Source organism: Lampris incognitus, chromosome 12 (genome assembly GCF_029633865.1).
Source record: "Lampris incognitus isolate fLamInc1 chromosome 12, fLamInc1.hap2, whole genome shotgun sequence".
NCBI lineage: Eukaryota > Metazoa > Chordata > Actinopteri > Lampriformes > Lampridae > Lampris > Lampris incognitus.
Window position 1 is genome coordinate 18,792,789 of NC_079222.1, and position 14,529 is coordinate 18,807,317.

Consider the following 14,529-nt stretch of genomic DNA (forward strand, 5'->3'; position numbering starts at 1 on the left):
TAGCGTGATCCTCCCACGTGCTACATCCCCCTGGTGAAACTCCTCACTGTCAGGTGAAAGAAGCAGCTGGTGACTCCTCATGTATCGGAGAAGGCATGTGGTAATCTGCAGCCCTCCCCGGATCAGCAGAGGGGGTGAAGCAGCGACTGGGACAGCTCGGAAAATAGGGATAATTGGTTGGATACAATTGGGGAGAAAAAGAGGGAAAAAATTCCAAAACCCCCCCCCCAAAAACTATTGATCAAGATTGTCTTAGTTGTTATAAACACCGAAACTCAGTCAACATTCTTTTCTTTTTTTTAGCTTCATGTTAATGAAAAAAATTACACACAGTGCGCACTAATGACTGCAGAGCACAGCAGTACACCTTGCAGCATCTAGCCTGCTGGAAATTATAGTTTCAAAAGCCAGATATTCAACACAGACCAACACCACAATAGAGCAACAATGATCATAATCCATTGTGTACACAAATGTTTGCCGGGTTTTAGTTTGTAGTGGCCTGTAACATGCAACTGTTTCATTTATTCAGTCATTGCAAATGGAGAAATTGGAGGAGCAAACAGACATGTCGACTGAGGGAGAGAGGAGAGCACGAGAGGAGATGACGAGGGAGGAGAGGAGCAGCAGAGCCAGCGAGGAAGAGAAAGGGCAGCATCGGCTTTGTTGTTAAAGGTGCAATATGTAATCCAAATCGAAACAAATCCATTGTCCCACTACCTACTGAAAGCCAAACATTGGGATTGGAGATTTTTCCATTTTCAATCCCAGATTGACTGAGGAAGTTAATGGCAGAATCAATGTACCAACTACTGACTACACATGATTTTTGCATTCATTTTGATGGTGGAAAAGTTTTGTTTAAAATCCTAAAGTTCGTAGTAATTGGCTAAAACTGATGCTATTTGGACCTTTTAAGTTAAATGGTTGATTGTCTTTTCAAAACAGTTTTACTGGCCATAGTAAAAATAAATTTAAGGAGTCAAAATCAACATTTACTTCCAAAACCCAATCAAAATCAAGCCTAATTGAAAAAAAAATAGCAACTTCTCAGCACTAATAGCCATTCATGACACGACTTAAACCTAACCTGCGCACAACGGTTACTTATAGACATGGCTTGAGGTTTTAAGTGGAAAAAATGCAATATTACTTACAAAAATGTATATATAAAAGGGCAGGGGAAACCAAAAACCAACCAAATATCTGAAGTATTTAGATAATATCTCTAACATGTGATGGTTGATAAGAAACACTGGGACTGAGAGGCAGTGAGATGGGGAAAAAAAAAGCTTTAGTTGCATATGAAAGGCAACGAGAAACTCCAGGCTTTCTTGAAATGTTGATGCCAACAGTTTAGTAAACTTCTTGATTATCATTTGGACTGTAACGATATCTTAGTTCTTAATAACTTGTGGAGCAGCTGCAAGGATAGAGATCCATACCAGCCTAGAGCCCAAGAAGACATGCCACATGCCTGGTCTCAAAAACAACAACCGCAGTAGAAACAGACTAAAGATAGAAACATCCAAGTCTCAAAGAGCACCGGCTGCACTTTATTACCAACAGTTAGTCACACTTCAGTGAACGGGAAGGAAGCAAGTGAATGATGAAAAATTGTCCACTTTTTCCTGAGTCGGCTCCTATTTTCCTTTCATGAGTGTGAATTGGCTGATGCATATAAGACTTCAAATGCTTGTGGTCTATGAAGTAAAAGGAGAGCCAGTACGTGTGGTTTTGTTCAGCTACTCCTGCTCTGTCCTTCTCACTTCCCAGAATCTGACCACCCTCTTCCTGCTGTATCAGACTGCGGGACACTTTCTCATCTTGAATGGATTCAATGGAGGTAAAGTACTCAAAAAAACATCATAGAAAAGAGGTGAAATACTACTGAGTTCCCACCTCATCCCTTGAGGTGGCACAAAGTTCACTAAGCTTCCATTCCTTCTGTGGTATTCTAGAACACCCCCCCACCAACACACACACACACACACACACACACACACACACACACACACACACACTCTTGCTGCATTAAATAATAGTCATCATCTAGTCAGCTATAAGTCCTAAAGCAACATCAATGAACTTAATTACTGGTTTGAGACTATGTGTTTCGTTGGTTTCCTTTAAAATGTCAACAACTCATATGAAAACACCTTTAGAATATATCACTAAGAAAAAACAGGGCTACTAAAAAGTTTTTTTCATTTTTTTTTTTTACCTGGGTATTTCTCCTTGTCAATCCATTGCCAAAACTCATATCCTGGCCTCCACCCCCACCTGTAGTAAAATATATCTTAAAATGAGGCTGCCTTCTAGGAGTCTCCCTCCTGATTTTGAAAGTTTGACATTTAGATTGGTCTTCTGCTTCCATTCTCTGCATTTCCTTTTCTGTACGACTCTCTCCTTCAGCTTGGCTTTCTGTACCACATGTCTCCTGTTGATTCTCCAGCGGTAGCCTCTGGCGGGATGAACTTCTCTCCAACTGTATTCTAGGGTAACGTACCGTATGTTCACCCCTGGAGCTGGTGAAGCCCAAATCAGGGCATTCTACCTGGGATGAAGGTTGGGATCCCTGATTGGGATCCGGGGTCTGATTTTGCTGAAGTTGAAATACTAGTCGCTGTGTACCACCATTGTTACCTGAACCTCGATCCACACTCTGCTGCTGGACAGACCAGCCAAATGGACCTCCAGCACTACCATAAGGAAGGATTCTGAACTGCTGAACATCAGAACCATCAGGGGAATTCCTCTGGATACAAATGCCACCAAAACTGATGCCAGGTTGGCCTCTGTTAGCCATAGCATTACCATTGGAACCAATATTGAAGACCCTGCGTTTGGGCAGGTCCAATTCAGTAGAAAGACTCTGTGAGTTTACTAAAGCATTTGTACTGTAGTATGGAGGAGGTGGCAGCAGTGGAACGTCAGTTCGGACCTCTGGTTCTGTGTAAGCAGGAGCAGGTCCTAGAGGAGTGTAGCAAGGTGGTGGGACATCTTCTGCATGTCCATTTGAATCATTATTTCCCGGTCCATTAGTACGCTGTAAGGAGATCTGCATCGAGGAGCTCTTGGTTGGCCTCAGCTCAGTTGAAGGGGTGAGCTGAGGTATGAACATAGAAGAGCTGCGTTTGAGTAAAGGCTCTGAGTTTTGGGCCAAAGAGCTAGATGGTCTGGAGAGGTGTCGACCTGCTGGCTCCTGAGGTGGCCTCCATGCTGACGGTGGCTGCATGCTGAATGTCATGGCCACATCATTGTCTCCCCGCTGCTCTGTTCTATCTCCTTCCAGTACCTCCAGCTCTGGAGCTGTGTTACTGCGGCCTGAACCAAAGTACAGACGCAGACGGTGGGACATTTTCACCTCACGCACTACAGCCCTCTTCTTCTCTTCCTGGCTGGTTGTTTGCCTCTCCCCTCTGGCTCTAGTGTCTGTCTCTGAGTGTCGCCCACTTCTCCTCTGCTTTAGCTGGCTAGCTGATCCCCCTTTTTCCCTCCCTCTCCCCCTCTCCCTGTCTCAACTTTCCCTCCCACAGTTAACTGTAAGGAGGAAAGAGGCGCAGCAGACTCGCACCACAAAAAAGAGACGCGAGCAATGAATCTCACAACTTAATGCTGCACACTCAAGGAGGGGTAAAATCAAGAGTTAAGTGAGGGTGGGTGGGGGTTGAGAGACAGAAACAAAAAAAAACAAAAGAAAGATCCCTGTATGCCAAACTCTTAGCACTACCGAGCAATAGCGACAGACAGCAGAAATAGCCTGAGCCGAGTGACGGCCAGCATTCCAGGCATGATTGGATAAGAGTGGCCGGCGCTCCTGGTTTCCGAGGTGACAACGGGCTGCTTGTCAGTCATGTGACTTCAAATGAGTCCACCGCTTGCCGTTACTACCCCATGCTGCCCCTCAAGTGCCAACTGTCCCCCCACAGACATCTTACCCACCACTCACCACCCAACTGTCTCCTCCCTCCAAATGGTCTGTGTTTAACCCCTTATATCCTTCTCCCGTTCCTCCTCTTACCTTTTACAGATGCCAACCACCCCTACCGCCTTCAGACTACAGCCCAAAATTTGTTCAGGCCCACTTTCACTACATAACCCAAGCTTCAGCACAACCGTATTACTCATGTAATCCCCCTTAACAAAACTATGTGGTAGTTATGTGAGATTAGCACAGTTCTTATCGCAGCATAGGACCTTATATTTAGTGAACACCATCTACTTCTGAATCCCTGTCTTCACCACTCCCTACTCCTTCAATAGCTGCGTTTACATGGACCCTAATATTCCACTAATAATCGGAATGATAGCCCTATCAGAAGGAAAATGCCTCATGTAACCACCTCAATCGGAAGAGACTGGCCCGATCCAGCCTGATCAGAAGAAATTTTCAATCAGATTAAGAGGGGTGGTATAAACCTTTGTTAATCCGTTCAATAGCAAAATATTAACGCCTGATAACCATGTAAATGCTTAATCCGATAGTTTCTCTCTGGTTGAAATAAATATAAACGTTTCTGCGCATGTTTGCTCCATGTGGGAATAACATGAGATGACGTAAATGGGTATGTTCCTGTACTATAAAAGTGACCGCTTTTTATTGATTTCATTGATAGTTTTGTGAATTAAACTGTGCTTCATTTTTCTTTTCTTTTCACATGCTGAGATGAAAACATGCTTGATGGAAGCTTGTTTTGCACCCTGTCAGACCGCACAGCCTGGCTTTAACAAGTGTAAGATCCAATAAAGTACCGATGTTTAACCAGCTTGCACATTCTGTTGCCACTGTTTGTGAATATGCGAGGATGCACTGTTTGTTTGCTTGTTTCGGTCACAGCCTTTTTTCAGTAGTTCTAATGGTTCACCTTCATTTTTCAAAATATACACATGTTCAGATGATTATGGAGTGATATCTCTACAGATGCACCTATTGCAATTTTCTTGACCAATTCCAATTTGCGATTTTTTTAAAAGTCTCACCTGCCGATTCCAATTTTGGCTGTGATTCTAATTCTTTTTCTAAGAACTATAATTGACAGCATACACAAACATTTTTGGAACTTTTCTTTAATGAAAATTTCAACTGTATGTTCATAACAAAACACTATTAAATAATATTTACATTTTCTCCAAAACTGCATCAGGTTAGAGGACCTTCTCTCACTCTCACTCAAACAAATGTCAAAATAAAGAAGTGCTCCATGTTACTGGTTACAGCTTTTTTTATACAAATAAAATCCAACTGAAAATAATTGCTGTATATCCCACTTCATCTAACATGTTTTACTTTCCCAACGTAAACAATGGTTTTCGATGACATGTTTTAGCATGTGTGTGTGGCTGTGATGCTATCATCTGTACCGCTATGTGTGTGATGTGAACCATCGTGCGGCAAATGCATGTGAATTTGACCAGTACGGAATCAGATATATCTGAGACTGACTGCTGCTGGTCATAACCAATCAAGCTGGAAATCAGCCGATTCCAGTCACCGGCCAATTGATCGGTTCATCTCTAGATATATCTCTGTATGTCTGCATGTGTAATAAACCTTCTCCTACTGTCTTTATGAACTGTCATTGTGTAATGCCCTGAGTGAAATTGTGTAACATTATTCAGCCCACTTTTTCCCGTTTGCCGCTCACAATTGTTGCCAACGACTGTTTTCAGGGCATGATGTGGGTCCATCTTGAAAATTGTATTAACAGGCAGAACTAATTCTTCTTCTACTTCTGTTACATTTTCGGCAGATTAGATGCTTCACAGCAGCCGGAACCACTTTGCACATGTCAAGAATGTTATATTCTGATTAAATACTTTGGGGCATGTAAATGCACATCTCATTGCGTCACTTTATTTAGCGTCCATGTAAACCCCTGAGTTGGAATCTCTAATCAGAATGATTTCAATCGAGTTGAAGGAATATTGTCCGTATAACTGCAGCTGCTGTGTCTTTATAACTGAAGCCAGTCAGAACAAAACAGTACCCTCTCAGCTGGTTTTGCTCTGTGTGGATGCCAAGCTATGGCCCCGAGGGAGAATGGCAGAGAAAGAGAGAAGGAGGAATGGAATAGATGAGAGGGTAGGGAAGCAAGAAAGTGTGAGACCAGTAGAACAGATCTGTTAGTTTATTGTAGGCAACACACACACACACACACACACACACACACACACACACACACACATACAGAGAAGCCAGTACATTGATTGCAACATAGCTGACACTTTTATTACATTAGTACCAAATAATGCCCATGGCCCCACTAAAAATACATAATTGAGCAACAAATCTGAGGAAGAATCCCAGCTCTTCATTTGCTGCAACTTGGAGACAGAACACAGAAGCCTAGACAAGGGGATGCTTAAAATGGAACAGGAAAAGGGAGTGGCATACTTAAGAACAAAATATCTGACAGATTGCAACCTTGTTACAACAAACATTTGCATCCTCTCCGAGGAAAGCAATCTTAGTCTTCTTCAAACAGAAAAGACACAAGCTGTCTTCTACTCAGAAAAACAACTAGCCAGCAGATTTTAAGACTGACTCTTCTTACTTACAAAGATGAGTTTGAACATGGCTCTGCTATCAAAACTGAAATGAAGCTCAGTTATAATAAATATAAATGAGGGTTATGGGCTACTAGGATACATGTAACACTGTGTTGACCTGAGACTGTATGAAGGGTGGGGGAGCTCTCTGCCTCCATGCAGAGAAAATTGACAAAGCCTTTATAATAATAAGTCCTTTGAATAGCATGCAGTCCAATAGTTGCCGCCTTGTTCCAGATTTCATGGCTACTAAAATCTTGGGTCCAGTCCTCAGTGCATCAGTCTATCTATGCCAGAGCTGCAGCAATGACAACCCAAAAACTTTATAGTATGCCACAAAGACAAAAAAAATAAAGGTAAAAAAGACAACACAAAAAGGCAAAAAAAAAAGTTTAAAAAAAACACTGTAAAAAAGACAAAGTAAAGCAGAATAGGGCAAGATGGAAAAAAATACCCTGGCCGGTGGAGAACAACGTGACAAGGTAACGGGCCGTATTGATTGAGGAAGGAAGCACAGCCCTAGGGAGAGGAACTTATAGTTCCAGAGGCAAAGCATGGTGTAGCAATTACTGTAGTACACCCAGTTTTAATCAATGGTGATATACAGCATCAAGTATTACATAGACATAGCCAATACAATGTGTGTGAAATATTTTGGATAAAATTACATGTAAAAAATGAAATGCCAAAGGTTGGTTCACTGGCAGAAAGCCCAGGTTCCAAATGACATAACATGCCTCCTCCAAGCAAAGTATTGTGAGGTATCCCACCTCTTACATCTTATGTTATGGTGCCAGTGTTCAATACACATTTTAACTGTATATTGTTGTTGTCTAATTCAGTTGTACAACCACAAACATCAACCACAAGTATCATTAGTCTATCAACTACTATCTTTGGTCAAAAGTACATTAAAACTAATGCATGAGAACCAACAGGCCTCTCATAAAAATATGAGCGAGTGGTGGAGGTGCTGCCTTGGCATGCACCTAGAGAAGGACAGACAAACATCTACTCAGAACATATAAGGAGACAATCAGGCCCGAGGCTGCCTGCGCTCTGCTCTCTTGCCTCGTCCTCTCCTATACTGCAACAGTGTGACAGTGCCAAGAGCTCCCACAGTTCTTAGGAAAACCAGAGCTAAACTTTTCATGGGGGTCTAAACACTAGCAGGTCCCTTTCCATAGGCGCTTGTGAAGATGCACAAAACTGCAAAAACTGCTAGAATAAATCACTTTATGAAACACGGACAGTGTATCAAAAATGTAAATGAATAATCACAAAAAAGGATAGCACATGGTGTGTATCTCCTTACAAAGTGAGGGGGAAAAAAACAGTATTTTTCTGACTCAAGTCTCTTGACCTCCCACGTCGTTCCTCCAACCATAATAGCAATAGCTCTGAACCTATGAGGCTCCAGCAGAATGCGGCTTACCTAGCCAAGAACACCAAGTATCTGACCGCCTCCGCTGTTTGTTTTAGCAAACATTAAACTGAACTTCCAGATCCTAGAGTGATTAAACAGTCATTAGCAAGAAATATCACCATGGCTTTGATCCATTATCCTAAAACTCCTCCAAAGAAACCTTTGTTTCATCCACAGAACACTATCCAAGGATGAGATGTCCGTAACCACTTTGCTCGCTTGTATCTGTTTTAAAAGGACTATTGTTGGCCATGATGGGAGCAATTAAACCCAACAGATAGACAGACAAACTGTTTATCCGACATTTTTTTTTCATTATCATGCTATTAGACATTTTGTAGAAATTTAATTAAGTTGTCATGGCAACTGAAAGCCTACTGCAGGCCTCAATAAACCACTGCTCAGAAATCAATGTTCTCTTCGGCAAGAAAAAAAAAAACAAAAAAAAAACAGAGGGTTAGCGCACCATGATGACATAAGAGGAATTTAGGAGTTGATGGTGCAGTAAAATCAAACAAGGGCTATTTTCTCTTTCAGAGAATACTATTAGGTCCATTATCTATGCATCCTCTCCCTGCCTTCTTCTCCAGTGTCTGTGCAACTCTGCACTGCACTTGCCTCAACTCGAAATTATAACACTGATGTTGAAGTTCATAGCAAAATCGATACTATCAATTCAATTCCACAAATGGTATGAAGTTTATTTTCTCCCTTCAAAATATGGCTTTTGTGAAAGAAGCCATATTTTGTTGAAAGAACACAAATTGTGTTGCAGAACATATCTATGGAACTATAACAGATCATGTTTCTAATGGGCTGTAGGAGATTAAATTCAGTGTGACAACTCAATACGAAAACACTGTGTTATCAGTTACATTACATTTTCATTCACTGTCAGGTATTTCTTAGCAGAATGACAACTGCAGCTAAGACACTAATGCTGTAATATCATTTAAATCAAAGTCGACCACACTTTAACAAATATTGACTAAAATGACAATTTAAATTTAAATTTAATTTATTTAACTTAATTCAAATTTAAATTGACAATTTTAACCTATCAACTATATGTCTGTGAATGTTCTCATTCATCCAGGTCATGGTTATCCAAAGGAGTTGAATCAAGTGCAACTGGACTTGGTATATGACTATCAACTATAGTGAAAAAAGTCAGATCATGACAGACTAAAGTCTATGTTATATAATAAGCTACAGAGCAGGTGAATTGTCAAAGGTTTAGAAGTAAAAATCTTACCAGTCTGTTTTCATCAAACACCTCAAACAGCAGTCTATGATTCTGCGGGCACACCTGTATTAATAATGAAATGACAAGTTTGATGTTAGAGAATTCATTTGGTGATTATATAGTACATAAGGCCAATACAGAGGCCTATTTGTCCAAGTATTCTATAGGTATTTGCACATCGGCCTTTAGGTAACAATCACAAAAATAAAATTAGCAATGTTAAATGATTGTTAATATCCTCCTGTTATGGTTACACTGCACTGAATAATGAGTATTCCATGAATAAACTTTAAACAGTAATTTTGTGCATCTGACCAGACTTGGTAACATAAATATTGTTGGCTTGATTACAGCTGTGGAAAGCTGGGACTCATTTGTTACATTTGAGAATTTACAGATAACTGTAATGTGACAAACAAAATGAGCACCGCCATTCCACAGCAAACAACGTGCGGCTCGCAGGTAGCACAGGTCGTCTGGTAACTGCAGGGTTGCCGGTTCGATCCTTGGCCCCTCTTTGCAAAAATGTCGAAGTGTCCTTAAGCAAGACACCTAACCTCCAACTGCCCCCAATGAGCTGGCTGTTTGTTACCTTGTAAGGTTGCCACTGCCGTCAGTGTATGAGTGTGTGGGTGAATGAGAGGCATTCATTTATTGTGAAGCTCCTTTAGTGGCTGTCACAGATGCGCTATATAAATGCAATTCATTTACCATTTAAAACAAATTGCCACAGTAAAAGATACATGTTGGAAGGAGGGAGCATTTAAAATATGTCGCAGTTTAAAATAAAACTCACTCTGAAGTAGAACTCTTCATTCCATTTGGGATTCAGGGTCTGAAAGACAAAGCATGGGTAGACATGGTTATGCTAATGATTAACCACACACTTACGGGTATGAAATATCATCACTGGCAAAACAAGGCCCTTTAACCTTATCCAAGAGAGTAGGGAGAGTTCCCGGGTCAGAAATGAGGCTTGATTGTGTGCTTCAATAATCCTCTATAACATCTAGAGAATGTTGATTAACTGCAATATGACCCAATGACTGTTTTTTGTCCTTAGATCAAAAGTCATGAGGATGTCCATCAATTGCAGGAGGGATCAGCTCAATATCTTAATGCACAGTCTCTGTCTGCCTTTCAAATATACCAAGTTTAATATTTTATTGGTCTGAGAACTATGTGACAGTTCTCATTAGAATGCCTCTGGTTATTGAAATAAGACAAACACTTGAATGTCAATGAAGCTTTAATATTACAAGTCCCCCAGATACACAAACACTTAATAGTTTGCGCTAGCAATAACATAACATGTGTGTTAAAATAACACACTGAGATATCAGAATTCCAACTGAACTCAGTGCCCTCGTTGAAAAAAAAAACTGTAACCAACTGATGAAGTATGGTACGTCAAATGTCAGTCAATGAGTGAAAAAAAAAGAAACAACTTTTTTTTTTACTTTGCCAAATATCAAAAACTGCTGGAACACTACAAAAGAAGTGTACCATATACCTTAGGCTTAGAAGCTAGGGACAGGTTTTATCTCCCAGTATCAGGTCTCTGACCTCTTCCAGAAAAGATTTTTTTCCAGTGTGTATTGCCACCAGGCACACTCTTAGCTTCAACAACAGAGATGCTGGCAGGGGTGTCCCACTTTAAAGACATACAAACAGAGCCCTTAAAAGAGACTGGCAGTGATGCTTCCTCTTCTGCTCCACATAGCAGTGCATTGTCAGCTATTTATATCCTAGAAGGGAGGAATGGCCACTAGCAGCATATGTCTGCCTGCATGGAGGCTTGGGCTGCCTGGCTCCAACAAAGGGCTGGCTGGCAAATAGCTGACCTTAACCACCAGGAAAGACAAAATATATGGAGAGGTACTAAGCTACTCTGAGTCAAAGAGATGGAGATGCATGTATAAAGAATCACACAACGATTGGCTACAACGGGACGAAAATAACATGAGTTTCATGCATATTGTCATGGCTGTAAATAATTATGTTATTTATCAATTAATATATCAAGTATTTCTTTCTATAAATCCTTTAGTCTATAAAAGGCAAAAAACAATCACAACTGGCTGTCACAATTTCCAAAAGGGATGTCTTAAAACAAAACTTATATACTCAAACAAAACAATAACAAAAGTGTTATTATTATCGTTATTATTATTATTGTTATTACTACTATTATTATTATTATTATTATTATTATACAAATAAGAGAAAGGAAAGCAAATCCTAACATTTGTGAAAATGCAACCAGCTAATTTTTGGTATTTTTACTCGATAAATTGCTCAAATAATTAATTGGTTTCCAAAATATAATGATCATTAATCAATTAAATTTCTGTCAGCACTAGACATTTTATCTTATATTTTCACAGATCTAATGAAATATGGTTTTTACCCATAAACATGATAATTACCTACAGTAATATTGCTTTCAGTGAGTTTTTCAAATACCAAACTAATACATTTATTTTTGTCTGGAGGTTATTTTGAATAGCAAGAAACAGCTCCACCTGGTGAAAACAAGTTTTTACCCAGAAACACCCTTTTGTGGGGAGGGGGGTTATCACTCCCATTAGTCTTAAATCCTACTTAGATGGACACTGTATTTTGGGGAGAAGATGCCTACAATTATCTTCCGTCAGTCACAGATGAAATTACTACTCTTGCTTGGTTTTAGCCCAAGGTTAGTCAAAGCTTGTCATCTCAGGCCTGCAGACCAGCATAAGTGAACAAGGGCAAATACCAGAATCAGAATCAACTTTATTGGCCAAGTGTGATTACGCATACAAGGCCTTTGACTCCGGTTTACACCAGCTTCTAGTACTTGCATATATCACTCACACACACAAAAAAAAAAGGAAAAATAAATAGAAACGTTTTAACTTTTAAGTACTGATACAGTAACTGTGCAGTACAAGACTGGTGTAGATGTTTGAGATTATCAGGGTGGGCATAATTTATTTTAGGTACAATGCAAACAGCAGAATACAACACACGTTATACCTGCAGGAAAAAAAAAGTTAGTCAATTTGAAATGATGGCAAATTCATATAAAGCACAAACGATAGACAGGAATTTCAATGACACAAGATCCTGAAAAGAGAAAAACGTATTTAATTGCTTGAAAGAGGACAGTAACAGCATGCAGTGGAAAAACATAGGCAGAGCCATTCTTTATCTTTGGACTCACCTTTTTAATGGTTTTTGTTTGGACTAAGGCAAGCTCCTTGTTTTCATCCGCCACATAGAGAGAGAGTTTGACATAAGGATCACTGCAGAAACAAACAAAACAAAGTAAAAATTTAGTGTTTTTAAGGGTGTCTAGAGAAAGAGAGTGTGGGCAATACATAACCAACGTTTCATAATGCACAAACATGTATTGAACATATTTCATCCGAAAACACTAAGGTCTTATCAAATGTTGTGTCTTGATTTAACACAAGGATACCCATCTAATTATATGTGCCACCCAATATTTGTAATTAGCCAACCTACATTATCTAATTTTATAACATTTTATAATTATAATTACATATATTAAACACACCCAGGGTGCCAGAGTACTGCTAGGCTAGGACTCATCATCCTGCTGGTTCCCACACCTGAAACCTGAGCTATCAACAGATGGCTTGACAGATAAAAACTGCAGGCTTTTTTATGACATAAGGCTGTAATGTCTTATTGACAAAGCACTATGCTAAGAATAGTTCTGCAAAACGTTTTGAGTAGATCAAACAGTAAGCAGGGTGTGACAGCACTTTTAAAATAGCAGACTAGTTTATTTGAAGGTGCTGACAGGATGGAAATATCTGGTGAATTCTAGATGGAGAAGCAGAGCTACAATTTTCATAAGGCAAACCAATTCTTCTGTTGCTCTAAGCTGCAATAGCTCGCACAAGGTACACACACCGAGATAACACCAAGGGCGGCCTGGCGGTGGCCTTGCCTAGTGTTGACTATGCAGTGTTTTTGTCTGCGTCTGCGTTTGTGTCATCGTGTGGAGTGCGGGGGGGGGGGGGGTGTCGAAGGTGTCTGGCTGGGAGAGCTAGCGCTGGATCGGCTGAGGGAACTTGGTCTGCTGCGTCCGGTAGGCCCAAGGACCACGGCCCTGCCAGGAGCTGCCTCCGAAGAGGAAGCACCAAGGATGGTGTGACAGGACGTGGAAGCGGGGCAGGCTACGCTAGCTGCTAACCCATGCAGACCGGCAGTTCCAACAGTCATCCTGGCTGGCATTCGTTCTCTGGACAGTGAAATTTTTTGGACTGTGTTGCACTGAATGGACTGTGTTGTTAACTATTTGTGTTTTGTTTTTGTTTTTTTGCTTTGTTCTCTCTGTTTTTCTATGTTGTACAACACAAAAGATAAAAAGATGCTGTGGGCTGGGGAAAATGAAATTTTGCTTCTTTTGTGTACGCAAGTACATAAGATGAAATGACAGTAAATTGTTCCTGAATCCTGAATCAGGTCAACCTTTCCAGATCTTTTTGTCATCATTTTCTTTCACAGTCTGACACATAAGACTGCATTCAAGGTGAGGCAACAAAATAAAACCTGAATAATCAATCCCTTTCGCAACAAAGTCGCCCCCCAACAGTGTACTTAAAGACCCAATATGTAGTTCCACACAAGATATATGCATATATACTAGATATATGCATAAATATATATAATATTGGACATAAACTCCCTGTATGTGCCAGCATTCATGTTATTCCCATCCCACAATATGTAAAAGTATTATTTATTCAAAAGAACAACAACCCCACCCCCCATGTCTTTGGTACTGCTGGTGGCCCACTGAGATGTGACTGCGGTGAAGTGGTAGTGGCACTCACAACTTTTCAAGGCAGCAACGATGAATCCTCCTCAATTCATCATCACTCACACGTTTTTTAAATTCCCTCACAAACCAAGTGTACTTACTAATTTTTAAAAGCTAAACATGTTATGATGAAACCTGAGGTTGAAACACATGTATTAATTAAGTAAATGTATTTTTGCTAACTCCTGTCAATGCTAGTCAGTGAGCGGGAAGGCTAACTTTAGCTAGCAGAGACGTTGTGATAGCCACACACAAATAAATTCCAAAGGTTATAACGTTAATATGGAACGGGTTACATTAATCTTATCGTCAAAACAATGTTTTATGTAGCATTTACATTCATTTCAGAGTACTGTGTTTTGGTAGTTTGGTAACTTCATAATGTGTTACTAAGCTGCTGGGTAACTTTGCTAGCTAGTTAAGCTTAATATGAGAAATGAAAATGTTGCACAGTACAGCCACCTGACC

The 14,529-nt window shown here is 40.2% G+C and overlaps 1 protein-coding gene across 1 annotated transcript in view; it reads right to left on the reverse strand.

Annotated features, from left to right (window-relative positions):
* The window catches only part of nedd4l (NEDD4 like E3 ubiquitin protein ligase), a 74,201-nt gene that overhangs the window by 40,044 nt on the left and 19,628 nt on the right, over positions 1 to 14,529 (reverse strand). The window contains exons 3-5 of the mRNA XM_056291196.1: positions 12,430 to 12,511; positions 10,021 to 10,059; positions 9,234 to 9,287 (exon numbers count right to left, since the gene is read on the reverse strand). Of these exons, the coding sequence (XP_056147171.1) occupies positions 9,234 to 9,287; positions 10,021 to 10,059; positions 12,430 to 12,511 (175 nt within the window). The remainder of the gene's footprint in view (positions 1 to 9,233; positions 9,288 to 10,020; positions 10,060 to 12,429; positions 12,512 to 14,529) is intronic.